General features: G+C 52.3%; 1 protein-coding gene across 1 annotated transcript in view; it reads left to right on the forward strand.

The window, feature by feature from the left end:
• The first annotated feature begins 3,106 nt into the window (after positions 1-3,106).
• The window catches only part of EXOC6B (exocyst complex component 6B), a 167,854-nt gene continuing 146,019 nt past the window's right edge, over positions 3,107-24,941 (forward strand). Inside the window, exons 1-8 of the mRNA XM_066572846.1 lie at positions 3,107-3,185; positions 6,620-6,666; positions 7,105-7,225; positions 9,222-9,293; positions 9,374-9,471; positions 13,533-13,638; positions 17,700-17,809; positions 22,656-22,767. Coding sequence (XP_066428943.1) covers positions 3,183-3,185; positions 6,620-6,666; positions 7,105-7,225; positions 9,222-9,293; positions 9,374-9,471; positions 13,533-13,638; positions 17,700-17,809; positions 22,656-22,767 — 669 coding nt within the window. The 5' untranslated portion in view covers positions 3,107-3,182. The remainder of the gene's footprint in view (positions 3,186-6,619; positions 6,667-7,104; positions 7,226-9,221; positions 9,294-9,373; positions 9,472-13,532; positions 13,639-17,699; positions 17,810-22,655; positions 22,768-24,941) is intronic.

Here is a 24,941-nt window from a genome sequence, read left to right on the forward strand (position 1 = left end):
TGACTTCACCAGCAGAATAGTGAGTGCAGCTCTGGAGTATAATACAGGATATAACTCAGGAGCAGTACAGGATAAGTAATGTATATACACAGTGACTTCACCAGCAGAATAGTGAGTGCAGCTCTGGAGTATAATACAGGATGTAACTCAGGATCAGTACAGGATAAGTAATGTATGTACATAGTGACTCCAGCAGCAGAATAGTGAGTGCAGCTCTGGAGTATAATACAGAATGTAACTCGGGGTCAGTACAGGATAAGTAATATATGTACACAGTAATGACCAGGCCAATTTTTAGATATTTGACATGTCACTTTAACATATCATAACTCCATAAATGTTTTGCATATCCAAGTAATTCTGACATTGATTTTTCACCATATATTGTTCTGCATTTAGGTGAAAAAAATAATTTGTAGATTTATTAAAAGCGCCAAAATTTCAATAGCAATATCTCAAATCTGTTCAAACATGCTGTACACATTTTTGATTTGATATATATTTCCAGCTGTTTACTTTATTCTGGACGCACATTGGAAAAACTTATTAACATTTTAAGGAACACTTTGTTTTCCTGCCCCAGCCAAGATTGTAAAGGCTCATAGGTATCAGAATGATAGACACCCCCACAAATGGCCCCATTTTATAATATACACCCTTTAGTGCAGGGGTCCCCAACCACCAGGCCGCGGATCGGGGCCGGGCCGTTAGGTGGTTAGCGCCGGTCCGCGGCACTGCCGGAACTTTTCTTCTAAACAGAAGGCCCGCCGGCCGACGCCGCTCACCACTGAGGCGATTACCAGCGGGGTGCTGCAGCTCTCCGCTGGTAATCGCGCTAATCCCGGTGCACACGGACGTCGGTGTGCAGCCAGGATCCTCCTCCCCCCGAGTCCCCTGCTCATTAGTTCTGCAGGAGAAAACTCGGGGAGGAAGCGTTCCGGGTTGCACACTGACTTCAGGGCAAGCAGAGAGAGAGCGACGCTAACAGCAGGGAGGAGGTAAGTATATGGGTTTGTTGGGGCTGTTTTATTTCTGGGGGGGCTGCAAGTTACTGGGGGGGGGACTGGTTATTACTGAGGGGTGGGGGCTGTCTGTTCATGGGGGGGGGGCTGCTTACTACTGGGGGGGCTGCCTGTTACTGGGGGGTGGGCTGCCTGTTACTGGGGGGGGGGCTGCTTACAACTCGGTTGGGGGGGCTGCTTACAACGGGGGGGGGGGCTGGTTAGTACTGGGGGCCTGGTTAGTACTGGGGGGGGGCTGCTTATTACTGGTGGGGGGGGGGCTGCTTATTACTGGTGGGGGGGCTGCTTATTACTGGTGGGGGGGGCTGCTTATTACTGGGGGGCTGCTAATTACTGGGGGGGGGGGAGATAAATTATATGCTGCCCTATGTGTGTGCTGGGGGGGGGGGGGATATATTATACTGCCCTATGTGTGTACTGCCAGGACATTCTAAATGTCATAATTGAATAAGTATGCACTAAACTCCAACCCCTTCATAGCCCCGCCCCATATAACCAAAGCCCCGCCCATGTCCCGCCCAACCCTGCCAGGCCTTGTGAAAATGTTCTTGCAATAGCCGGTCCCTGGTGCCAAAAAGGTTGGGGACCACTGCTTTAGTGTACTTACTGGGGGGTCAGGAGGATTTTGACCCCACAGTTTTTTCAGACGTTAATGCAATTTTGAGGAGAAAAAATAAAATTTCATATTTTTGCTAATATGTCATTTTAAAGACAGGATTTTTTTCTATAATTCACACGAAAATGAGGATTTATACCCCAAAATGGGTCCCCCTGTCTGTCCCATGTTCAGACACATACCCGTTGTAGCCCCAATCTGCTTACAGAGGACACGGCTGGGGCTGTAATGGGGGAACACCCGGTGGATTTCAGGGCACAGCTAACTAAATTCCAGGCCCCATTGCTCACTTGTAGCCATCAAGGTGCCAGAATGATAGAACGCCCCCCACAAGTGACCCTATTCTTAAATCTCTCTTAAAATAATCCACCCCCGAGGGGTACTTGGATAGGCCTGGTTGGGATGGGTACATGGGGCAATAACACCGGGTACCCCCCTCCTCTCATGCTTTTTGGGGGTATTTCTTGCCCTCAGCGGCAGGGATGGGGTGTATGAAGTGTTGCTCTGTGAGTCTCCGTAATATCGCTGAGGTGCGGCGGTCTCACCCAGAAGACGCTCAACAAGCTGCTCCTGGAACTGCATGAAGGCGAGCGTTCCCGGGGCTTCTGGTAAATTACGGATTACAGGTAGCGGTCTGAATAACGCCGGGCTCACACGGCCGTAGGTGGAATCCGCTTGCGGGGCCCGCTGCGGATCCCATCTGTGAGCCCGACTGTGGCCCTGCGTACGGCCACGTAATGTACTGCGCATAACTGCGTACTTACACGGGCGGTCATGCGCAGTACACCGTTTGTTTATATTTCCCGCACCGCCGCTTAGTGATGACCCGGGTACCCGCAGCCCGTACATAATGTAGTTGCGTATGGGCTGCTGGTATATCCGTGACCATGGAGCACAGTGGGCCCGATGCTGCGGATATCCGCGGTAAAATAGAACCTGCTGCGTTGTGTTTTCTGCGAGTGGATTACGTAATTCCAACCCGCTAATGTGAGCGGAATTGTGTAATCCGGGGCATCTGATTGATCCGCGTATTACCGCAGATCAAACGCATGCGGAGTGCACAATCCTATCCAGTCGTATGAGACCGGCCTAAGGTAGATCGCTACCTGTCAGCTCTGCCCACGGGGGCCATCTAGGAGCAGAGATGAGCAGAGATGAGATTGCAGGGAGCCGTCACACTCGCAGACTCCGCTGCTATATTCTACGGGGCCGGCGTGTTTTTACGCCTTGTAGATTAAAGGGCAGACAACCGATACGTGAAAACCCGTACGGCTGGTCACTAGGGGGTTAATGTCCTGCACTTACACAGCGATTCACATATGTAGATGTTGTGACTTAGTCTGCACTCACGGCACAAGAACTACTATGTGATGCTTTAATGACCCACAATCCCCCGCCGGGTCCTGCCGTGGTCTTTGGCTCCAGTTGTAGGTCCCCTCCATGATGTCTTCTTCTCATCCTAGGGCTCTCGGGAGGTCTTTGAGAACTACTACAGGAAGCAGAGGAGAAAGCAGGCGAGACTAGTGCTGCAGCCCCCCTCCAACATGGTGAGTCTCGGTGGGCCCCCCTGAAGGGTATATTATCTACATATTGACTCCCTCTATCCATGTAGCCCCGAGTGCCGCCATGATGTTTGCTGGAGCCGGGCATGGAAATGCTTGCTATGTCATAGTTCAATAAACTGGTGCGCACCTTACATTGTGGACTCGTTTGTGATGGTCTGCCTTCATTCAGGACATGCAGCGCCAATTGTAATCGCAGCATTTCAATAGCCTGATCCCCCCCCATCCCTCCCGCCGTGAGATCGCGGGGTACCGTTCAGTTGCCTTGGCCACTGGGGTCTTCTGTAGGCTCCATTGCAGATCACTTATGAAGCCATGCCTGTAGGTATTGATAGACAGCCCATCAGATTGCGGTACAATGTAATACTACGGTAATAATCACAAGACTAATGTAACTTGTTCTCTTTTAACCCATTAAGGACCAGGCACAGTAAATATACGGCGCCTGGTCCCGGGCTTAATGCCCAGCCGTATGTAAACGTACAGCAGGGATTAAAGCTTCCTGCTCTGCAATCAATCAGAGAGGCAGGACGGGTTGTCAGCTGTTGGTCATGGGGGATAACCTGGAGGAAGAGGGGTTCTTCACGGTTTCTGTCTTCTCCTTCCCTGAGTACACAGCACTTAATGAGCACTGTGTACTAAAAAGTGAGTGTAACTTCCACTACAGCAGCCGGGGGGTCCTACCAGACCCTGATCACCTCTACTAGTGACTGATGTCACTACATGGATTGTTTTCCCTATGGATGCCCCAGCTACAGTGGAACAGCGTCAAATGAACCAAAAACGTGAATGACGTCATTGGGGACACAGATAGTAAAAACACAATTACATCCATCAGTAACACAATAAGAAAGAAAATAACCCAAAACCATCGCTATAAGCACCCTGTAATCCCAAACCATACATATTATATATTAAAACGTCCGAAACAAATAGAGGAACCCATCCCCATACTTTATTTTAGCTTGAATATACAAATTTTTCAAAAAACAACTGGAAATGTTAAAAAAAACATATTTTTTTTAATTTTTTGCCTCCAATAAAACTTTAAAAATGCAAAAAGAAGTCAGTGAAAAAGATATTTAACAAATCGCCCTTTATGTCACGGAAAAGGAAGCGCAGCAAAAGTAAATGGGGCTCTAAGACCGCCACATGGGTAAAATCCCTGAAAAGTGCCTGGTCCATAAGGGGTTAAATAAAAGGTAATGCTAGTTGAACTTCCAGCCGCTTCTCACATATTTATAATAAAGCATATTCAGTATCTGCATCCGTAAAAGTCTATGAAGTTAACGCATTTTTTCGCACGGTGAGTCATCAGAAAAAAAAACCACAACGCCAGAACTGCACTTTTTTGGTTCCCCCTCTACGAGAAAAAATGTCATCCGCGATCAGAAGTCGTATTTACTCCAAATGGTACCAATTGATGGTGCAGGGCGCCCCGTAAGAAGCAGCCCTCACACAGCTATGTCATAAAGTAACGGCGGTCAGAAGATGGCGGCAGCAAACTTACAGCAAAAAATATATAGTCAACACCAAACCCACCCACCGACCCACAGAGTAAAGGTGTTACTGCAGTGTGTACCCTCCCCTCCCCCCAACAAAAAAGGTGCCATTTTTATTTTTTTTTATTCATTTCACTCCATTTAGAATTTTTAAAATGTTTTTCAGCACAGTATACGGTCCATTACATAGAACCATGGAAAACTACAACTCCTCCCACAAAACAGAAGCCCTCAATAAGCATTGAGTCTTTGAAATTGGGTGTGGGAAAAAAACCCTTGGGTCCTTAACCCCTTGAGTGGCACGCTCCCAAATTTTCAGGGATGAGCTCCACTGCTCATAGCGATATAGCCCGGAAGGTTTCCGGGCTCAGTATCACTATGGGAGCTGCAGAGCACAATGCCATAAGCTGTGACACTGTGCTCTGCCTGCACAGTCCCACACAGAACAGTGCAGGACTTTGAAAAACATAAGCTGGGAGATATTGCCGATATGCCGGCAAACTCCCGCTTCTGAACTTAAACCCCACTGGTTATATAATGTACTGAAAACCTTTTACTAAGCTTTAAGTGGAGTAAAATGAAAGAAAAACAACATTCCGCCATCTTTCGGTGCGTCTTGTTTCTACGGCGCACAAACTGCAACAAAAATGACCTGATACCTTTATTCTGCGGGTCGGTACGATTACTGCGATACCAAACTTGTAGAGGGTTTTTTTGCTGTACTATTTGTATTTTTTTCAAAGACATTTAATTTTTTACAATTATTTTCTGCCGCCTCTTCTGCGCACTGTAACTGTTTTATTTTTCCATCGACATAGTTCAGCAAGGGCTCATTTTTTGAGCGATGTCCTGTAGTTTTTGATAGTACTAATCCGGAATACATATGACTTTTTGTTCGCTTTTTATTGCATTTTTTCTGGGCGACAGTGTGACTAAAAAAGTGCATTTGTGTCGTTGTTTATTTATTTTTCTTGGACTACGTTCACTGTGGGGGGTAAATAATGCGCGACTTTGATCGGACATTTACAGACGCAGCGATACCAAAGATGTATTTTTCTTTTATGATTTAGATTTTTTATTATAGATATGGCAAAAGGAGGGCGATTTTAAACTTTTATTACTTTTTTTTTTTAAGTGTGAAAAAGTAAAAACAAAACTCTTACAATTTGATATTGGCATAATCGTAGCGGCCGGTAGAATGACTTTATTATTTATACTGCTCAGAGAATGCAGTGAAAAATATAAAACTGCCAGAATTACAGATTTTGTTAATCTTGCCACTAGAAAAAATGGAATCAAAAGCGATCAAAATTTTACATGTTCTAAAAATGAGATAAATGAAGCCGGCCGTCTAGAGCGCCGGCAATGGGAAATAACATTAATACGGATCTTGGAATGTGGAGACACAAAAGCAAATTTTAAGGAAAAAAATGTTTTAAATGTACAAAAATAGCAAAACCTAAACTGTATAAACCCGTTATCACCGGATCATGTGACTCAGAGAATATCGTTATCACACTATTTATTCTGCACGCTGAACGCCGTAAAAAGGAAATCTGAAAAACTAATGGCAGAATGTCTTTTTTTCCCCCAATCTCTCTACAAAGTTTTTTACAAGAGTTCTGCAATACATTATATTTACCCAAAAATGATGATCAAAAAGTACAACTTGTCCCGCAAAAAACAAGCCCTCATACGGCCGAGTCAGTGGGGAAATGAAAGTTATGGGGCTTGGAATGCAACTGCAAAATGAGTTGAAATTAAATGATTGGACCATTTAAAAAACCTGCCCTGGTGGGTCTGACAGGGGGTAAGAAACCCGCCACTCAAGGGGTTAAGGGGTTATTACAGATAAGTGGCCCCTTGTGAATGGGACCCGACATTCATCCTCGCTGACTTTGTAAACTTCTGTTGCAGCACGAAACTCTGGATGGATACAGGAAATACTTCCACCAGATTGTCGGGTAGGTGTCCTCCACCCCCCGCGCTCCTGCCAGTAAGTGTGTGGCCTCTTGTCGGGTAGGTGTCCTCCACCCCCCGCGCTCCTGCCAGTAAGTGTGTGGCCTCTTGTCGGGTAGGTGTCCTCCACCCCCCGCGCTCCTGCCAGTAAGTGTGTGGCCTCTTGTCGGGTAGGTGTCCTCCACTCCCCGCGCTCCTGTCAGTAAGTGTGTGGCCTCTTGTCGGGTAGGTATCCTCCACCCCCAGCGCTCCTGCCAGTAAGTAACCCCCATACAAGTCAAAGGAGTTGCCCTTCCATCGGTGCTGACCCATACCTTCGTACGTTGACCTCCAGGAACCCGTGTGACAAGGGCCGGTTACTGTAGCCCGTACAAGTACTTTCAGCGCTGCCCTGATCCTCTGTATAAATGCCGCCTTCCAACATTTCTCTCTGGATCTTGCAGGTTTTTTGTGGTTGAGGATCACATTCTGCACACGACGGGTGGCCTGGTGAATCGAGCTTATGTGGATGAGTTATGGGACTTGGCGTTGTCAAAGACGATGGCCGCTCTACGGACACACTCGGTAAATTACCAATACATTCAATTTCTTGCTACAAAGTCCCGGTCTATACTCAGTATACATAATTAATGTCCACTTAGAGGTTCATTTTTAATTAGCCCATTGTATTAGTAAACAACACTTATGTAGCCCTCCTGTTGACTTTTCGGGGCCCTCTGGCTGGCCCTGCCGCCGCCGTCGCCGGCTCGGGACCCTCTGGCTGGCCCTGCCGCCGCCGTCGCCGGCTCGGGACCCTCTGGCTGGCCCTGCCGCCGCCGTCGCCGGCTCGGGACCCTCTGGCTGGCCCTGCCGTCGCCGGCTCGGGACCCTCTGGCTGGCCCTGCCGTCGCCGGCTCGGGACCCTCTGGCTGGCCCTGCCGTCGCCGGCTCGGGACCCTCTGGCTGGCCCTGCCGTCGCCGGCTCGGGACCCTCTGGCTGGCCCTGCCGTCGCCGGCTCGGGACCCTCTGGCTGGCCCTGCCGTCGCCGGCTCGGGACCCTCTGGCTGGCCCTGCCGTCGCCGGCTCGGGACCCTCTGGCTGGCCCTGCCGTCGCCGGCTCGGGACCCTCTGGCTGGCCCTGCCGCCGCCGGCTCGGGACCCCCTCTGGCTGGCCCTGCCGCCGCCGGCTCGGGACCCCCTCTGGCTGGCCCTGCCGCCGCCGGCTCGGGACCCCCTCTGGCTGGCCCTGCCGCCGCCGGCTCGGGACCCCCTCTGGCTGGCCCTGCCGCCGCCGGCTCGGGACCCCCTCTGGCTGGCCCTGCCGCCGCCGGCTCGGGACCCCCTCTGGCTGACCCTGCCGCCGACGCCGCCTCGGGGGCCCCTCTGGCTGGCCCTGCCGCCGTCGCCGCCTCGGGGGCCCCTCTGGCTGACCCTGCCGCCGACGCCGCCTCGGGGGCCCCTCTGGCGGGCCCTGCCGCCGACGCCGCCTCGGGGGCCCCTCTGGCTGGCCCTGCCGCCGTCGCCGCCTCGGGGGCCCCTCTGGCTGGCCCTGCCGCCGTCGCCGCCTCGGGGGCCCCTCTGGCTGGCCCTGCCGCCGTCGCCGCCTCGGGGGCCCCTCTGGCTGGCCCTGCCGCCGCCGCCTCGGGGGCCCCTCTGGCTGGCCCTGCCGCCGCCGCCTCCTCGGGGGCCCCTCTGGCTGGCCCTGCCGCCGCCGCCTCCTCGGGGGCCCCTCTGGCGGGCCCTGACGCCGCCGCCTCCTCGGGGGCCCCTCTGGCGGGCCCTGACGCCGCCGCCTCCTCGGGGGCCCCTCTGGCGGGCCCTGACGCCGCCGCCTCCTCGGGGGCCCCTCTGGCGGGCCCTGCCGCCGCCGCCGCCGCCTCCTCGGGGGCCCCTCTGGCGGGCCCTGCCGCCTCCTCGGGGGCCCCTCTGGCGGGCCCTGCCGCCGCCTCGGGGGCCCCTCTGGCGGGCCCTGCCGCCGCCTCGGGGGCCCCTCTGGCGGGCCCTGCCGCCTCCTCGGGGGCCCCTCTGGCGGGCCCTGCCGCCTCCTCGGGGGCCCCTCTGGCGGGCCCTGCCGCCGCCTCGGGGGCCCCTCCGGCGGGCCCTGCCGCCGCCTCGGGGGCCCCTCCGGCGGGCCCTGCCGCCGCCTCGGGGGCCCCTCCGGCGGGCCCTGCCGCCGCCTCGGGGGCCCCTCCGGCGGGCCCTGCCGCCGCCGCCGCCTCGGGGGCCCCTCCGGCGGGCCCTGCCGCCGCCGCCGCCTCGGGGGCCCCTCCGGCGGGCCCTGCCGCCGCCGCCTCCTCGGGGGCCCCTCCGGCGGACCCTGCCGCCGCCGCCTCCTCGGGGGCCCCTCCGGCGGGCCCTGCCGCCGCTGCCTCGGGGGCCCCTCCGGCGGGCCCTGCCGCCGCCGCCTTGGGGGCCCGGGACCCTCTGGCTGCCAATTGCTTTGGACAAGCAGAAGGCGCCCTGCTGGTACTACATCTCCCTTTTGGACATCCTGGAGTCTATAAACTGCCACAATCCACCCGCTGATTGCAGAACCTGGGTGATGCTGACCTGTTTGTGTGTTGCTCCTTTCTCCTGTAGTCATACTGCTCCGATCCGAACCTGGTGCTGGATCTCAAGAACCTCATTGTACATTTTGCGGACACGCTACAGGTGCGCCCCCGCCTCCCTTTTTTCACTCTCCACTGTTATCCCTTATGTCATCCTAACCATCTATTTATCAATCCATCTAGGGTTACGGCTTCCCAGTGAACCAGCTCTTTGACATGTTGCTGGAAGTTAGAGACCAGTATGGCGAGATCTTACTGAAGAAGTGGGCTGGGGTCTTCAGGTAAAAGGATCCATAAAGAAGATTCATCACTACATATGAGATCTGTAAAACCAACATCTAATCAGAGGCGGCATCCACGGCAGTCCATCTCAGATAAAAGGAACGTTCTTCCATGTTGGTCCCACAAGCAGCAATATACAGATGCAGGCGTACAGCAGAAATGACACAGCGACGCTTTCACCTAAACAGATCTTAGTCAAGCCTGATATGTAATATGTAGATGATGGGAGTTGTGGTGATCAGATGGACGGTCACTGGAGGCCCTAAAAGTGGTTCCCCCCTGGCCTATAAGAGGCTCTCGGAGGCTCCTTGTGTGCAGTGACCTCTTCTTCCGATTGTGTAGAGCTTGTTGACCACTAGACACCTCTACGACGCAGAGAAGAGATTTCACCCTGTTACCAGAGGGGGCGCATTATTGGGATGTGAGAAGCTGGATGGTCGTATCCATGAATTGTCCCCCACCGGCCGTTCTGTCCAGACTAATAGGAGGTGTTGGAACCAGTGGATGGGTGCACACAAGGTGACTGGGCTCAGGACGCCCCCTACAGACCACCAGTAGAGAGGAGCGTCTGATCAGACTGTTAGGGGTTTTGGGAGCAGTGGATGTGTGAGGGCACACAAGGTGACTGGGCTCAGGATGCCCCCTATAGACCACCAGTCGAGAGGAGCATCTGACCAGACTGTTAGGGGGTGTTGGGACCAGTGGACGTGTGGGGACACACAAGGTGACCGGGCTCAGGACCCCCCTACAGACAACCAGTAGATAGGAGCGTCTGACCAGACTACCCTGTTTCCCTGAAAATAAGACATAACATGATTTCCAGAATTTTTGAGGATGCAAAATGATTTTTCAAGCTTTTTGAGGATGCTTGAAATATAAGCCCTACTCCAAAATCAAGCCCTGCTAACAGTTAATTTAAAAAGTCAATTTAAATAGTGTCCAGGCAGCTATACATGTAAAAAAGTTAAACCTTTTTGAACAAAAATTATTATAAGACACCGTCTTATTTTCGGGGAAACACGGTATTAGGAGGTGTTGGGACCAGTGGATGGGGGCACACAAGGTGACTGGGCTCAGGACGCCCCCTACAGACCACCAGTAGAGAGGAGTGTCTGACCAGACTGTTAGGAGGTGTTGGGACCAGTGGATATGTGAGGGCACACAAGGTGACCGGGCTCATTACCCCCCTACAGACCACCCGTAGAGAGCAGCGTCTGACCAGACTGTTAGGAGGTGTTGGGACTAGTGGATGGGGGCACACAAGGTGATCGGGCTCAGAACGCCCCCTACAGACCACCAGTAGAGAGCAGCGTCTGACCAGAGTGTTAGGAGGTGTTGGGACCAGTGGATGGGGGCACACAAGGTGATCGGGCTCAGAACGCCCCCTACAGACCACCAGTAGAGAGGAGCGTCTGACCAGAGTGTTAGGAGGTGATGTGACCAGTGGATGGGGGCACACAAGGTGACCGGGCTCAGGATGCCCCCTACAGACCACCAGTAGAGAGGAGTGCCTGACCAGACGGTTAAAAGGTATTGGGGCACACAAGGTGACCGGGCTCAGGACGCCCCCTACAGACCTCCAGTAGAGAGGAGTGCCTGACCAGACGGTTAAAAGGTATTGGGGCACACAAGGTGACCGGGCTCAGGACGCCCCCTACAGACCTCCAGTAGAGCTGATCATCTGACTGTTCAGCAAGCGCCAGCAACTCCAAGTGTTTTATTATCCAGAGACGGGAAGTCATCATTACATTTCTGTCTCTGTCGGAACCATTCCCAGGCACTTGGCTGAAGGAGATTTGGTCTTGCGGCCCCCATTGCATGTACAGCCTCTGACCCCCAACGTCGCCCCATTGCATGTATGGCCTCTGACACCCCAACGTCGCCCCATTGCATGTATGGCCTCTGACACCCCAACGTCGCCCCATTGCATGTATGGCCTCTGACACCCCAACGTCGCCCCATTACATGTAGGGCCTCTGACACCCAACGTCGCCCCATTACATGTAGGGCCTCTGACCCCCAACGTCGCCCCATTACATGTAGGGCCTCTGACCCCCAACGTCGCCCCATTACATGTAGGGCCTCTGACCCCCAACGTCGCCCCATTACATGTAAGGCCTCTGACCCCCCAACGTCGCCCCATTACATGTAGGGCTTCTGACCCCCCAACGTCGCCCCATTACATGTAGGGCCTCTGACCCCCAACGTCGCCCCATTACATGTAGGGCCTCTGACCCCCAACGTCGCCCCATTACATGTAGGGCCTCTGACCCCCAACGTCGCCCCATTACATGTACGGCCCCTGACCCCCAACGTCGCCCCATTACATGTACGGCCCCTGACCCCCAACGTCGCCCCATTACATGTACGGCCCCTGACCCCCAACGTCGCCCCATTACATGTACGGCCTCTGACACCCCAACGTCGCCCCATTACATGTACGGCCTCTGACACCCCAACGTCGCCCCATTACATGTACGGCCTCTGACACCCCAACGTCGCCCCATTACATGTAAGGCCTCTGACACCCCAACTTCGCCCCATTACATGTAAGGCTTCTGACCCCCCCAACGTCGCCCCATTACATGTAAGGCTTCTGACCTCCCCAACGTCGCCCCATTACATGTACGGCCTCTGACCCCCCAACGTCGCCCCATTACATGTAAGGCCTCTGACACCCCAACGTCGCCCCATTACATGTAAGGCCTCTGACACCCCAACGTCGCCCCATTACATGTAAGGCTTCTAACCCCCCAACGTCGCCCCATTACATGTACGGCCTCTGGCACCCCAACGTCGCCCCATTACATGTACGGCCTCTGACACCCAACGTCGCCCCATTACATGTACGGCCTCTGACCCCCCAACGTCGCCCCATTACATGTACGGCCTCTGACCCCCCAACGTCGCCCCATTACATGTACGGCCTCTGACCCCCCAACGTCGCCCCATTACATGTACGGCCTCTGACCCCCCAACGTCGCCCCATTACATGTACGGCCTCTGACCCCCCAACGTCGCCCCATTACATGTACGGCCTCTGACCCCCCAACGTCGCCCCATTACATGTACGGCCTCTGACCCCCCAACGTCGCCCTATTACATGTAAGGCTTCTAACCCCCCAACGTCGCCCCATTACATGTACGGCCTCTGGCACCCCAACGTCGCCCCATTACATGTACGGCCTCTGACACCCACCATCGCCTCCGTCTGCAGTGATGTATCCAGGTTCACTTTGGGTGCTGAATATGGCCGTTTTTGTGTCCGGAGACGTCAGGGTGAATGCCTCAATCCTGCTCCCTGCTGGTGTGATGGAATGGGGGACCATCGCATACAACAGTCGGTCCCCCCTAGTGGTGGTACGAGGGACAATGACAGCTCAGCGATATGTTCAGGACGTTCTGCAGCCACATGTGTTCCTCTGATGGAGGATCCTCAGCAGGATAATGCTCGGCCGCACACAAAAGGGGGTCACAGGAAGCCCCCACAACATTGTCACACTTCCGTGGCTGCCCGGTCACCAGTAGAACATGTGTATAGTCCCATCTGGGATACCAACTTCCACAGCCGACAAGTTAACACGATCTAGGGATCAGTTATAGCAAATGTGGAGCGATATGTAGCAGGATACCATACAGAAGCTGTACACCTCCATGCCCCTAGTATCACATCTTGTATCCAAGCTAGAGGTGGTACAGCAGGGTACTAGAGCCTCCATGCCCATCTGTATCACATCTTGTATCCAAGCTAGAGGTGGTACAACAGGGTACTAGAGCCTCCATGCCCACCTGTATCACATCTTGTATCCAAGCTAGAGCCTTCTAGGGTAGAGATGTTACAGACAATGGGTGGGTACTCTCATTGTCAGTAACATAGTACTTCTAGGGGAGGGATTGGTTTTGACCATGAGTGCATTAATTGACCCCCATATTGAACTTCCAGCTGTCGTCCCCTCCTGGATGCTTCAACTCCATTCTGCACTTGCTGTGGTTGTCTGAGGACACTGATTTCAGCCCTTGTGTGATGATGGCTAACTATAGGTTCATTTGTCTTGTGTAGGAGTATCCTGGACGCAGATAATTACAGCCCGATCCCAGTGAGTGACGAGACGGAATACAAGAAGATCATCAACCAGTTTCCCTTCCAAGACCTGGAGTTAGAAAAGGTAGTGCTATGAGACATGGTGACACCGTGTACAGGACTTCAGCTGCCTGTGCCATGCTAGAAGAGTGGACCCATAATCCCAGTGCCATAGCTGCCGCCGGCTGGAGGGGCTCTAGTGGCTCTGCATGCCTAGGGTGCATCTGTGCTGGGGGAGAAAATGGCTACAAGGCTGGAGGAGTGTTTAAACTAGGGACTGGGGGGAGGGCAAAAAGAGAAACAAGCGGGTAGACAGTGTAGCTACCAACCTGGGGCCAAGTAATGGAAATGGGGGTCGAGCAGGGGGCGGGGTTAGTACAGTTAGAAGTTTCAGATCAGCCAATAGTACCATTGGTAGCAAAATGAATTTAAAGAACAAAAATAACCGTATAAATTGTATGACCACGAATGCAAGAAGTCTGATCGGTGAAGTTAATTTTAAGTTAATGCCGAGGCTGCGGGAGGATAAAGGGGCAAGAATGTGGAAGGTGGAATCTCTGTGGGTGGAAATAAAGGGAGGAAGAAATAACAAAATCCTGATAGGGGTCTTCTATAGGCCACCAAAAGCAACAGAAGAAACTGAAACCTTACTACTAAGGCAGATAGAAGAGGTGTTAATCCGCAATGAAGTAATTATCATGGGGGACTTTAATTACCCAGATATAACATGGGAGAAGGAAACCTGCAAATCTCACAGGGGTGATAAGTTCTTGAGAACAATTAAAGATAACTACCTTACCCAACTTGTACAGGGGCCAACTAGAGGGAGGGCCACTCTGGACTTAGTACTAACTAACAAACCAGACCGAATAATGGAGGTGCAGGTTGGGGGGCACTTGGGGAACAGCGACCACAATATAATCAACTTCCAGCTGTCAATCAATAGGAAGCCTTATCAGGGAGCGACAAGGAAACTAAACTTTAGTAAAGCAAAATCTGATGAGCTTAGAATTACTATCGGTAACATTAATTGGGACAACATCCTCAAAAATATCAGTACAGAGGACAAATGGGAGGAGTTTAAAAGGATCCTAATCGCCTCATATGAGCAGTTCATTCCCTTTAAAAATAAAGAACTTCAAGTAAAAGGAAGCCAATGTGGCTCGACAAGACGGTAAGAGGGGCAATAAATGAAAAAAAGAATGCGTTCAAACTACTAAAGCAACAAGGCAGCGAAGAAGCGCTAAAATCATACAGGGAAAAAAACAAAATATGCAAATATAGGATCAAAACTGCTAAGGAGAAGGCAGAAAGACGGATCGCCAAAGAGAGCAAAAACAACCCGAAACTATTCTTCAATTATATTAACAGTAAAAGGATTTGGACCAAGAGCGCTGGCCCTTTAACAAATAATGCAGGAGAAATCATAGAAGCCGATGGAGGGATGGCAAATCTAATAAATAGTTTCTTTTCAAGTGTATTCACAAACGAAAAGGAAATGCCACATGAGATGCAGAGGAATAAAACGAACCCTTCCAAAATATTACATACCTAACGCCGGAGGAAGTGCGGAAGCGGTTAAAGAGAAGGCCCAGATGAAATACACCCCAGGGTTCTAAGGGAACTAAGTGATGTGATAGCTAGACCGCTATTTATAATATATATGGATACTATCAATAACTGGGTTGTACTATTGGATTGGCGCATTGCCAACGTGGTTCCAGTTTACAGAAAGGGGTCCAAAAGTGAGCCTTGTAACTACAGGCCGGTAAGTCTCACTTCAGTAACGGGAAAAATATTTGAGGGGTTTCTGAGAGACGCCATCCTAGAATACCTCAAGGAGAACAACAGAATAACTCCTCACCAACATGGGTTCATGAGGGAGCGATCATGTCAGACCAATCTGATCAGCTTCTACCATGATGTAAGCTCTAGGCTGGACCTGGGAGGGTCTATTGATCTCGTATATCTGGACTTCTCTAAAGCCTTTGACACCGTGCCACATAATAGGCTAATATATAAAATGAGAAGCTCGGATTGGGTGAAAATGTGTGTAAGTGGGTAAAAAATTGGCTCAGAGATAGAAAGCAGAGGGGGGGTAATAAATGGTTCGTACTCTGATTGGGCCCCTGTCACTAGCGGGGGGCCACAGGGTTCAGTATTGGCCCCATTCTGTTCAATATATTTATTAACAACCTGATAGAGGGGCTGCACAGCAAAATATCAATATTTGTAGAGGACATAAAATTATACAAGAGAATTAATACAATGGAGGACAATGTACGGCTACAAACGGACCGAGATAAGCCGGGGGCTTGGGGGGGATGGTGAATGGAGGTCAATGTGGATAAATGTAAGGTTCTGCACATGGGCAGCAAGAATGGATGTCACCAATATACACTAAATGGGGTACTGCTAGGGAAAAGACCTGGGGGTACTAGTGGGCTGTAGACTTAACTGGAGCAACCAATGCCAGTCAGCTGCTGCAAAAGGTAATAGAGTCTTGGGGTGCAGTAAAAGAGGTATAGGGGCGAGGGGCAAGAACATTATCCTCCCACTATATAAGGCACTTGTCAGGCCTCACATGGAATACTGCGCACAGTTCTGGTCACCGGTGCTCAGGAAGTATGTTACGGTATTGGAGGGGGTTTAAAGAAGGACAACTAAACTAATACATGGAATGACGGGACTGGAATACCCAGAGAGGCACCAAAACTGGGATTATTTACCCCGGAAAAAAGACGGCTAAGGGGCAACCAAATAACCATGTATAAGTACATGAGGGGACGATACAAGGATCTCTCCCAGGATCTGTTTATACCCAGGACTGCAACGGTAACAAGAGGGCATCCGCTACGTCTAGAGGAAAGCAGGTTTCATCACCAACACAGAAGGGGGTTCTTTACTGTAAGAGCAGTGAGACTGTGGAACTCTCTGCCTGAGGACGTGGTGATGGCAAAATCCATAGAGGGGTTTAGGAGGGACTGGATGTCTTTCTGTGATATTACAGGATATAGACATTAGGTGACCAGCAGGTTGTTGATCCGGGTCTTATATTTAGGTAGGAACTATTAGAGGTTGATCCAGGGATTATTCTGGCTGCCACTATGGAGTCGGGAAGGAATTTTACCCCAAATGGGCTAATTGGCTCCTGCCTCTTGGGCGTTTTTGCCTTCCTCTGGATAAACATGGAGGTTAAACAGGCTGAACTAGATGGACATTGTCTTCATTCAGCCTAGCATACTATGTTACTGTGTTGTCTGGCAGAACGAGGGATCGGGAGATCAATCCACACATTACAAGTGGCAACGTAAAATAAAGCACACGGCCTACTCTGCAGAAAAACCTTCACCACAAGTCCGTTTGTTAAAACTTGGATCTGTTCAGACGTAGAAAATTTACAAAAAAAATGTACTTTCCTCCCCACTTTTTAATTTTGACCCTGTCAAACACATATAAAAAGCCGGCGGGAAGCCTCGGCCCCTCCCAGGTGTCCGCCGGCGGGAAGCCTCGGCCCCTCCCAGGTGTCCGCCGGCGGGAAGCCTCGGCCCCTCCCAGGTGTCCGCCGGCGGGAAGCCTCGGCCCCTCCCAGGTGTCCGCCGGCGGGAAGCCTCGGCCCCTCCCAGGTGTCCGCCGGCGGGAAGCCTCGGCCCCTCCCAGGTGTCCGCCGGCGGGAAGCCTCGGCCCCTCCCAGGTGTCCGCCGGCGGGAAGCCTCGGCCCCTCCCAGGTGTCCGCCGGCGGGAAGCCTCGGCCCCTCCCAGGTGTCCGCCGGCGGGAAGCCTCGGCCCCTCTCAGGTGTCCGCCGGCGGGAAGCCTCGGCCCCTCCCAGGTGTCCGCCGGCGGGAAGCCTCGGCCCCTCCCAGGTGTCGGCAGCATAGATCAGCATGGGATCATCGGTGTTCTCTGCACTGTGACACCAGCAGGGACTGCTGCAGATACTGTGAGGGCAGAGTAATCCCCTGTGTGTGGTCAGCGGTAACTTCTGGGTTCGGTGCTCAGTTAAGTACACGGTACTTGCAGTATTACGCAGTTTTCCATGGAGACCTGTCTTACAGCCGCCTGACATCTCAGTGGTTTGTGCCTGAACTGACCGATCGGCTCGCTATCTGCTGCCTCTAAAATTCTTTTCTCTCTCTTGTTTGCAGCAACAGTTCCCTAAAAAGTTCCCTTTTTCTGAATTTGTTCCTAAAATCTACTGTCAAATCAAAGAGTTCATCTATGCCTGCCTGAAGTTCTCCGAAGACTTACACTTAAGGTAAGAAGTAACGTAAATGAGTGTCACAATCGTAGTGAAGCTGCGAGCCATGTGCTCTAGGTGTACCTAATATATCACAGGGGATGAGGTGCCCAATATGTCATGTATTACCGGAGGGGACAGGGATGAGGTGCCCTGTAAGGTTATGTATTACCAGGGGGGACAGGGGTGAGGTGCCCAGTAATGTTATGTATTACCAGGGGGGACAGGGGTGAGGTGCCCAATATGTTATGTATTACCGGAGGGGACAGGGGTGAGGTGCCCAGTAATGTTATGTATTACCAGGCTGGACAGGGGGTGAGGTGCCCAGTAATGTTATGTATTACCAGGCAGGACAGGGGTGAGGTGCCCAGTAATGTTATGTATTACCAGGCGGGACAGGGGGTGAGGTGCCCAGTAATGTTATGTATTACCAGGCAGGACAGGGGTGAGGTGCCCAGTAATGTTATGTATTACCAGGGGGGACAGGGGGTGAGGTGCCCAGTAATGTTATGTATTACCAGGGGGGACAGGGATGAGGTGCCCAGTAATGTTATGTATTACCAGGCGGGACAGGGGATGAGGTGCCCAGTAATGTTATGTATTACCAGAGGGGACAGGGGTGAGGTGCCCAGTAATGTTATGTATTACCAGGCTGGACAGGGGTGAGGTGCCCAGTAATGTTATGTATTACCAGGCAGGACAGGGGATGAGGTGCCCAGTAATGTTATGTATTACCAGGCAGGACAGGGGGTGAGGTGCCCGGTAATGTTATGTATTACCAGAGGGGACAGGGGTGAGGTGCCCAGTAATGTTATGTATTACCAGAGGGGACAGGGGTGAGGTGCCCAGTAATGTTATGTATTACCAGGCAGGACAGGGGATGAGGTGCCCAGTAATGTTATGTATTACCAGAGGGGACAGAGGATGAGGTGCCCAGTAATGTTATGTATTACCAGGCTGGACAGGGGATGAGGTGCCCAGTAATGTTATGTATTACCAGGGGGGACAGGGGTGAGGTGCCCAGTAATGTTATGTATTACCAGGGGGGACAGGGGAGAGGTGCCCAGTAATGTTATGTATTACCAGAGGGGACAGGGGTGAGGTGCCCAGTAATGTTATGTATTACCAGAGGGGACAGGGGTGAGGTGCCCAATAATGTTATGTATTACCAGGCTGGACAGGGGATGAGGTGCCCAGTAATGTTATGTATTACCAGAGGGGACAGGGGATGAGGTGCCCAGTAATGTTATGTATTACCAGGCTGGACAGGGGATGAGGTGCCCAGTAATGTTATGTATTACCAGGGGGGACAGGGGTGAGGTGCCCAGTAATGTTATGTATTACCAGGGGGGACAGGGGAGAGGTGCCCAGTAATGTTATGTATTACCAGAGGGGACAGGGGTGAGGTGCCCAGTAATGTTATGTATTACCAGGGGGGACAGGGGATGAGGTGCCCAGTAATGTTATGTATTACCAGGGGGGACAGGGGTGAGGTGCCCAGTAATGTTATGTATTACCAGGGGGGGACAGGGGTGAGGTGCCCAGTAATGTTATGTATTACCAGGGGGGACAGGGGAGAGGTGCCCAGTAATGTTATGTATTACCAGAGGGGACAGGGGTGAGGTGCCCAGTAATGTTATGTATTACCAGGGGGGACAGGGGATGAGGTGCCCAGTAATGTTATGTATTACCAGGCTGGACAGGGGATGAGGTGCCCAGTAATGTTATGTATTACCAGAGGGGACAGGGGTGAGGTGCCCAGTAATGTTATGTATTACCAGGTGGGACAGGGGTGAGGTGCCCAGTAATGTTATGTATTACCAGGCTGGACAGGGGATGAGGTGCCCAGTAATGTTATGTATTACCAGGGGGGACAGAGAATGAGGTGCCCAGTAATGTTATATATTACCAGGCTGGACAGGGGTGAGGTGCCCAGTAATGTTATGTATTACCAGGGGGGACAGGGGATGAGGTGCCCAGTAATGTTATATATTACCAGGGGGGACAGAGGATGAGGTGCCCAGTAATGTTATGTATTACCAGGTGGGACAGGGGTGAGGTGCCCAGTAATGTTATGTATTACCAGGGGGGACAGGGGATGAGGTGCCCAGTAATGTTATGTATTACCAGGGGGGACAGAGGATGAGGTGCCCAGTAATGTTATGTATTACCAGGGGGGACAGGGGTGAGGTGCCCAGTAATGTTATGTATTACCAGGGGGGACAGAGGATGAGGTGCCCAGTAATGTTATGTATTACCAGGGGGGACAGAGAATGAGGTGCCCAGTAATGTTATGTATTACCAGGGGGGACAGGGGTGAGGTGCCCAGTAATGTTATGTATTACCAGGCTGGACAGGGGTGAGGTGCCCAGTAATGTTATGTATTACCAGGGGGGACAGGGGAGAGGTGCCCAGTTATGTTATATATTACCAGGGGGGACAGAGGATGAGGTGCCCTGTAATGTTATGTATTACCAGGGGGGACAGAGGATGAGGTGCCCAGTAATGTTATGTATAAGCAGGGGGGACAGAGGATGAGGTGCCCAGTAATGTTATGTATTACCAGGGGGGACAGGGGGTGAGGTGCCCAGTAATGTTATGTATTACCAGGGGGGACAGGGATGAGGTGCCCAGTAATGTTATGTATTACCAGGGGGGACAGGGGTGAGGTGCCCAGTAATGTTATGTATTACCAGAGGGGACAGAGGATGAGGTGCCCAGTAATGTTATGTATTACCAGGCGGGACAGGGGTGAGGTGCCCAGTAATGTTATGTATTACCAGTGGGGGACAGGGGTGAGGTGCCCAGTAATGTTATGTATTACCAGGTGGGACAGGGGTGAGGTGCCCAGTAATGTTATGTATTACCAGGGGGGACAGGGGATGAGGTGCCCAGTTATGTTATGTATTACCAGGCTGGACAGGGGATGAGGTGCCCAGTAATGTTATGTATTACCAGGCGGGACAGAGGATAAGGTGCCCAGTAATGTTATGTATTACCAGGGGGGACAGGGGAGAGGTGCCCAGTAATGTTATGTATTACCAGGCTGGACAGGGGTGAGGTGCCCAGTAATGTTATGTATTACCAGGGGGGACAGGGGTGAGGTGCCCAGTAATGTTATGTATTACCAGAGGGGACAGAGGATGAGGTGGCCAGTAATGTTATGTATTACCAGGGGGGACAGGGGTGAGGTGCCCAGTAATGTTATGTATTACCAGGGGGGACAGAGGATGAGGTGCCCAGTAATGTTATGTATTACCAGGTGGGACAGGGGTGAGGTGCCCAGTAATGTTATGTATTACCAGGGGGGACAGGGGAGAGGTGCCCAGTAATGTTATGTATTACCAGAGGGGACAGAGGATGAGGTGGCCAGTAATGTTATATATTACCAGGGGGGACAGGGGTGAGGTGCCCAGTAATGTTATGTATTACCAGGCAGGACAGGGGTGAGGTGCCCAGTAATGTTATGTATTACCAGGGGGGACAGGGGAGAGGTGCCCAGTAATGTTATGTATTACCAGAGGGGACAGAGGATGAGGTGCCCAGTAATGTTATGTATTACCAGAGGGGACAGGGGTGAGGTGCCCAGTAATGTTATGTATTACCAGTGGGGGACAGGGGTGAGGTGCCCAGTAATGTTATGTATTACCAGAGGGGACAGGGGTGAGGTGCCCAGTAATGTTATGTATTACCAGGGGGGACAGGGGATGAGGTGCCCAGTAATGTTATGTATTACCAGGGGGGACAGGGGAGAGGTGCCCAGTAATGTTATGTATTACCAGAGGGGACAGAGGATGAGGTGGCCAGTAATGTTATGTATTACCAGGGGGGACAGGGGTGAGGTGCCCAGTAATGTTATGTATTACCAGAGGGGACAGGGGTGAGGTGCCCAGTAATGTTATGTATTACCAGTGGGGGACAGGGGTGAGGTGCCCAGTAATGTTATGTATTACCAGGTGGGACAGGGGTGAGGTGCCCAGTAATGTTATGTATTACCAGGGGGGACAGGGGATGAGGTGCCCAGTAATGTTATGTATTGCCAGGGGGGACAGAGGATGAGGTGCCCAGTAATGTTATGTATTACCAGGCGGGACAGAGGATAAGGTGCCCAGTAATGTTATGTATTACCAGGGGGCACAGAGGATAAGGTGCCCAGTAATGTTATGTATTACCAGGCGGGACAGGGGTGAGGTGCCCAGTAATGTTATGTATTACCAGGGGGGACAGGGGTGAGGTGCCCAGTAATGTTATGTATTACCAGAGGGGACAGGGGATGAGGTGCCCAGTTATGTTATGTATTACCAGGGGGGACAGGGGTGAGGTGCCCAGTAATGTTATGTATTACCATGTGGGACAGAGGATGAGGTGCCCAGTAATGTTATGTATTACCAGGGGGGACAGAGGATGAGGTGCCCAGTAATGTTATGTATTACCAGGGGGGACAGGGGTGAGGTGGCCAGTAATGTTATGTATTACCGGGGGGGGACAGGGATGAGGTGCCCAGTAATGTTATGTATTACCAGGGGGGACAGGGGATGAGGTGCCCAGTAATGTTATGTATTACCGGGGGGGGACAGGGGTGAGGTGCCCAATAATGTTATGTATTACCGGGGGGGGGACAGGGGTGAGGTGCCCAGTAATGTTATGTATTACCAGGGGGGACAGGGGATGAGGTGGCCCTTGGTCTCTAATGTCCCATTTCGAAGTACGAAGTTCGGGTAAGTGCCTGCTGATGTCACCGCTAGGTTGTTGGCACTCCCCGCAGTGTTCTTAGACAAGCAGATGTGAAGCGCTGAGCGGGTAGGGCTTACTACATGTACATGCGTGTGCTTCGTAGCGTTCACCCCGAGTCTTGTCATTTCAGCTCCACAGAAGTGGACGACATGATCAGGAAGTCCACCAACCTGCTGCTGACCCGCACGCTGAGCAACTGCCTGCAGAACATCATCAAGAAGAAGAACGTGGGACTGACGGAGGTAAGCAGGGCTCCCCTGTATCTGGTACACAAGTGCTCATACAGCTGCCCCAGTATGAACTAGGGGGCGCTGTTATACCAGCCGTTTCCCACCGCCATGCGAGGTCTGTCTGCGTTAGCTCTTCCCTAGCCGGCTGTCGGCTTCCTATACTTCACTGGTGCCGCACTGAGGAGCGCAGGCAGGCCGAAGGCCCGCAGAAGTCTAGAAATGCTTTAAACACAGTGTCCAGCTGTAATACTATATATACTCCAGTCACATCCAAAGTGCGTTCACAATTGTGCTTCCCAGCTAACCCCCCGTCACTTCAGTGGTCGTGCTGCCGAGCCGTGGGGTATCACTGGAGATGACGTGGGACTGAAGTATAAAACCCGTATGAACCCTTAGCAATGCCTTTAGAGCTGCTGCTGAACCCGGCTTACATAATCCGTAAATCTACCCGGTTAGTGCCGCGGCGTCAGACCGGGATGAGGGCAAGGCAGTGATGGCAGGCGGACGGCTCCCTCCGCTCACCACCATGACCGGCTCTCCAGCTGCCACAGGGTTTACCAACCGGCTCTTCGGAGATCTGAGCTGCATTCACTATGTGGAGCGGCGGTTGTGGGAAAGTTGGGTGACGTAGTACTGAAGTTGGATCAGACACACAGTGATGGTCCAGGGCCCCGCGGTCATGATGACGTCCTCTATAAAGTGCAGGTGGGCAGCCGTCTCTAATGCATTCTGCTGACCCCGTATATACACTCCTCCGCCAGAACATTAAAACTATTGATGAACCTATCATCAGGTAATCTCTGCGTCTCCAGCGATGAGCTGATCGCCCGGCCCACTGTCAGCCGAGTTGGACATCATCACAGGGGATTGGAGAAGAAGTGCGCGAGCTTCCATTGAAATGTATGGGAGCAGAAGCGACTATTACTCTTCCGTGTCAGTCCTCGATGGCCGTGGCAGAATTGCTGGAAGTGTAATACCTTTGATTTCAATGGCAGTGAGGTCAGCTAGGGTACTTCTACTCCTGCCCCCTATGATGACGTCCGGCCCCGCAGCACTGACAGCGGCCGATGATCAGCTCATCCCTGGGGGTCCTGAGCGATCGGTCTACTCAGCCCTTTAAATTCATCTGCTTAATAGCGTGCATCTCCCTCTCCGAGCCGGTGAGGCCCAGACCCCACAGATGGTGCCGCCTCCAGGACTTGTTTCTCTCCATCGGAGGAGACGTCATCGCCTTCATCTTCGTCCTGTTCCTGCAGTGCGGCTGCACGTGTTCTCCTGCTGAGGGCGCTACCATTAGGGAATCCCACTGCCATGAAGGAGGGTCTTGTTTGTACACTGTTAGGCAGGTGGTATGTGCCACAAACCAAGTCCCCAGCAGAACATTGCCCATCACAGTGCCCTCGCAGGCTTGTCTTCTACCCATCATTGTGCCTTCTCTTCCCAGGTAAGTGACGCATCCCCATGATGTAAAATGTGATCCGTTACGCCGGGTGCCGCCTTGCTTCGCTCCACAGTCCAGTTCTGATACATGAATGCCCATTGTAGGCACTTGAAGCAGTGGACAAGAGTCACATGAGCACTGTGGATCATTCTGTGGCCCCCATACACAGTGAGCTGCGTTGCCTGGGGTCATCTGACCCTACTTTATCCTCACCGGCAGGGACGTTATCCGTCATTTGCCCTACAGTCGCTCTTCTGTGGGATCAGACCAGAAGGGCTTACTTCACTGCCAACACACTAATGAGCCTTGGGTGCCCCTCACCATTTTGCTGGTCACTGGTTGTCCTTCCTTGGACCACACTCGGTAGGTACAAACCACTACTTACCGGGAACGCCCCACATGACTGGCTGCTCTGGAAGTGCTCTGACAAATCCCTTAGTTATCGCGATGTGGTCCATCAGTAACTGAGATCTTTAACTTTCCCGTTTGTTGAACTTCCAAGACCAACTGGCGGTTCGCTTGCTCCTAATGTCCTTGCCAGATGATCACTTCAATGGCTGGTCGGTGCACTTTGTGGTGAGCGGTGTCTACCCCCGGATGGTTGTGTATTGGGGATTGGGCTGGGACCGTGTACAGTACGGTGCAGAGGTTGCAGGACGTTGCAGGTCACCTCCAGACCATTGCCGGCTCTCGCCTGTTGAGTGGAGACCTTACTAATGGATGAAACATTAGCGGGATCTGGTTA

The sequence above is a fragment of the Eleutherodactylus coqui genome, chromosome 7 (assembly GCF_035609145.1).
Source record: "Eleutherodactylus coqui strain aEleCoq1 chromosome 7, aEleCoq1.hap1, whole genome shotgun sequence".
Taxonomy (NCBI): Eukaryota; Metazoa; Chordata; class Amphibia; order Anura; family Eleutherodactylidae; genus Eleutherodactylus; species Eleutherodactylus coqui.